This window comes from Rhagoletis pomonella, unplaced genomic scaffold (assembly GCF_013731165.1).
Source record: "Rhagoletis pomonella isolate Grant_MI unplaced genomic scaffold, Rhpom_1.0 Rhpom_scaffold_00002, whole genome shotgun sequence".
NCBI classification, from domain to species: domain Eukaryota; kingdom Metazoa; phylum Arthropoda; class Insecta; order Diptera; family Tephritidae; genus Rhagoletis; species Rhagoletis pomonella.
Window position 1 is genome coordinate 57,534,820 of NW_023458556.1, and position 1,779 is coordinate 57,536,598.

At 45.6% G+C, this 1,779-nt stretch overlaps 1 protein-coding gene across 1 annotated transcript; it reads left to right on the forward strand.

Annotated features, from left to right (window-relative positions):
- The first annotated feature begins 143 nt into the window (after positions 1-143).
- LOC118753938 (GATA zinc finger domain-containing protein 10-like) lies at positions 144-1,403 on the forward strand. The gene has a single exon (XM_036488814.1). The coding sequence runs from the start codon at positions 144-146 to the stop codon at positions 1,401-1,403; it is 1,260 nt and encodes a 419-aa protein (XP_036344707.1).
- Positions 1,404-1,779: the final 376 nt, after the last annotated feature.

A 1,779-nucleotide genomic window follows, 5' to 3' on the forward strand; every position in this document is an offset into this window, starting at 1 on the left:
CGTATTCCATTTCTTTGAATTCTCGTCCCCTCCTAACCCCCCTTGCGACATGGCAATTAGAACCCTCAGGTCGCCCGCTTTTCCCTCAGTGGTCACATCATGTGTACCCACAATTCTTGCCCAACAATTCTCATCAAAATCACATGCCTTCGGCGTCATCGGCGACAACATCGAATATGCAGCAGCAACAATCGCAAACATCGCATCAGCATTACTACCAGCAACAACAAATGGCTTCACCGCCACATCAACAACAGCTGTCACAGCAGCACAGTTACAGCCATCACTATGCCTCTATGCAACAGCAACAGCAGCAACAACAACAGCAGCAACACCAACACCCAACATACTACAGCGAACAGCAACATCTACTCAATCATACAATGAGCGGCGGCAGCAGCAACAGCAGCAGTAATTACGCTGGCAATATATCACCGCCACTGGCCACACAGTCAACAAGTTCCTCGGCCTCGTCATCGGCCACCTCACAGCCGGCATCCTCGTCGTCGCTGTCGAGTTTGGCCTCCCAGCCAGGCGCACGTCATCACCAGCAACAACATCAGCACGCACATCAACACGCTGCCTCACACCAGCACCAGCGGCATGCACAGAAACATCACTACCACCACCAGCAGCAACAGCAGCAGCAGCAGCAGCAACAACAACAGCCGCCGCCACAACAATTTCAACAGCACTATGGTGGCATGATGAATGGCATCGCCAATCAAATGGTTAATGGGGGTACAGGAATGGTTGGTAGCGCCAAGAGCGCGCCACAAAATGCAACAATGTCCGGCAATAGCCATCAGCAACATTATGTTGGTAATGCTGGCGATATGAACGGCAGCGTATACCACCAATACATGCGGCCAAGCGGCACGTTGATGAATGGTGGCAGTATCGGTGGTAGTGGCGGCGGTGGTGGCGGCAGTGGCGTTGCACATCAGAACGGTATCGCCGTCGAATATCACACACATGCACATGCCACCGGTGTTGGTGTTGGTGTTGGTGGGGCAGTCAATGGTGCTGGCAACAATAATAGCCTTGTTCTTAATAACAACCACAACAACAACAATTGCAACAGTAATGGCATGCGTGGTAATGCCTTGCGTGATGCCAGCGTAGGTAGTGGCGGTCATATGCTGGGTGGCGTTGGTGTTGGCGTTGGTATTGGTGTTAGTGTTGGCGTTGGCGTTGGCAGTGTGGGTGTTACAACTGCCGGTGGCAGTGGTGTCGCCAGTGGAACTGCGCAAATGCCATACAAGAATAATGTCTTAAATAACAATTACCGTTATAATGGACGCAACAATATCGGAACAGGTACATACTACCTCACAGCTAAACAGTTGAATAGACAAGTGCAAGAAGCTTTGGACATGATTAACAAAACCCTTTTTACATAGACTCTGAAGCATTGTGTAGTTTTCCACTATGTATACACATATGTACATGTATATGTACGTAATGTATATCTCATTTTGAAATGTTATGTGCGAAAGACTCGGTATCGGTTTTCAAAATTAAGTAATCGAATGTACAGAGGAAAAATTACTGTACAATTATGGCATTATTCATAAAAAGGAACTTTATAAAAGGTTTATAGATTGACAAATGTATGAGAACGTCAATTTATAAAGCTCTTTAAACCTACTTTTGTTTTTATGAATAAGGCCATTAGTATTTAGAACAACAAGAAATTAGAAATTAAAATTAATTTTGTCAAAACAATGCAATATTTTCTTCAGCTCTAAATACATAATTATTTTTCTTTATAAGTAC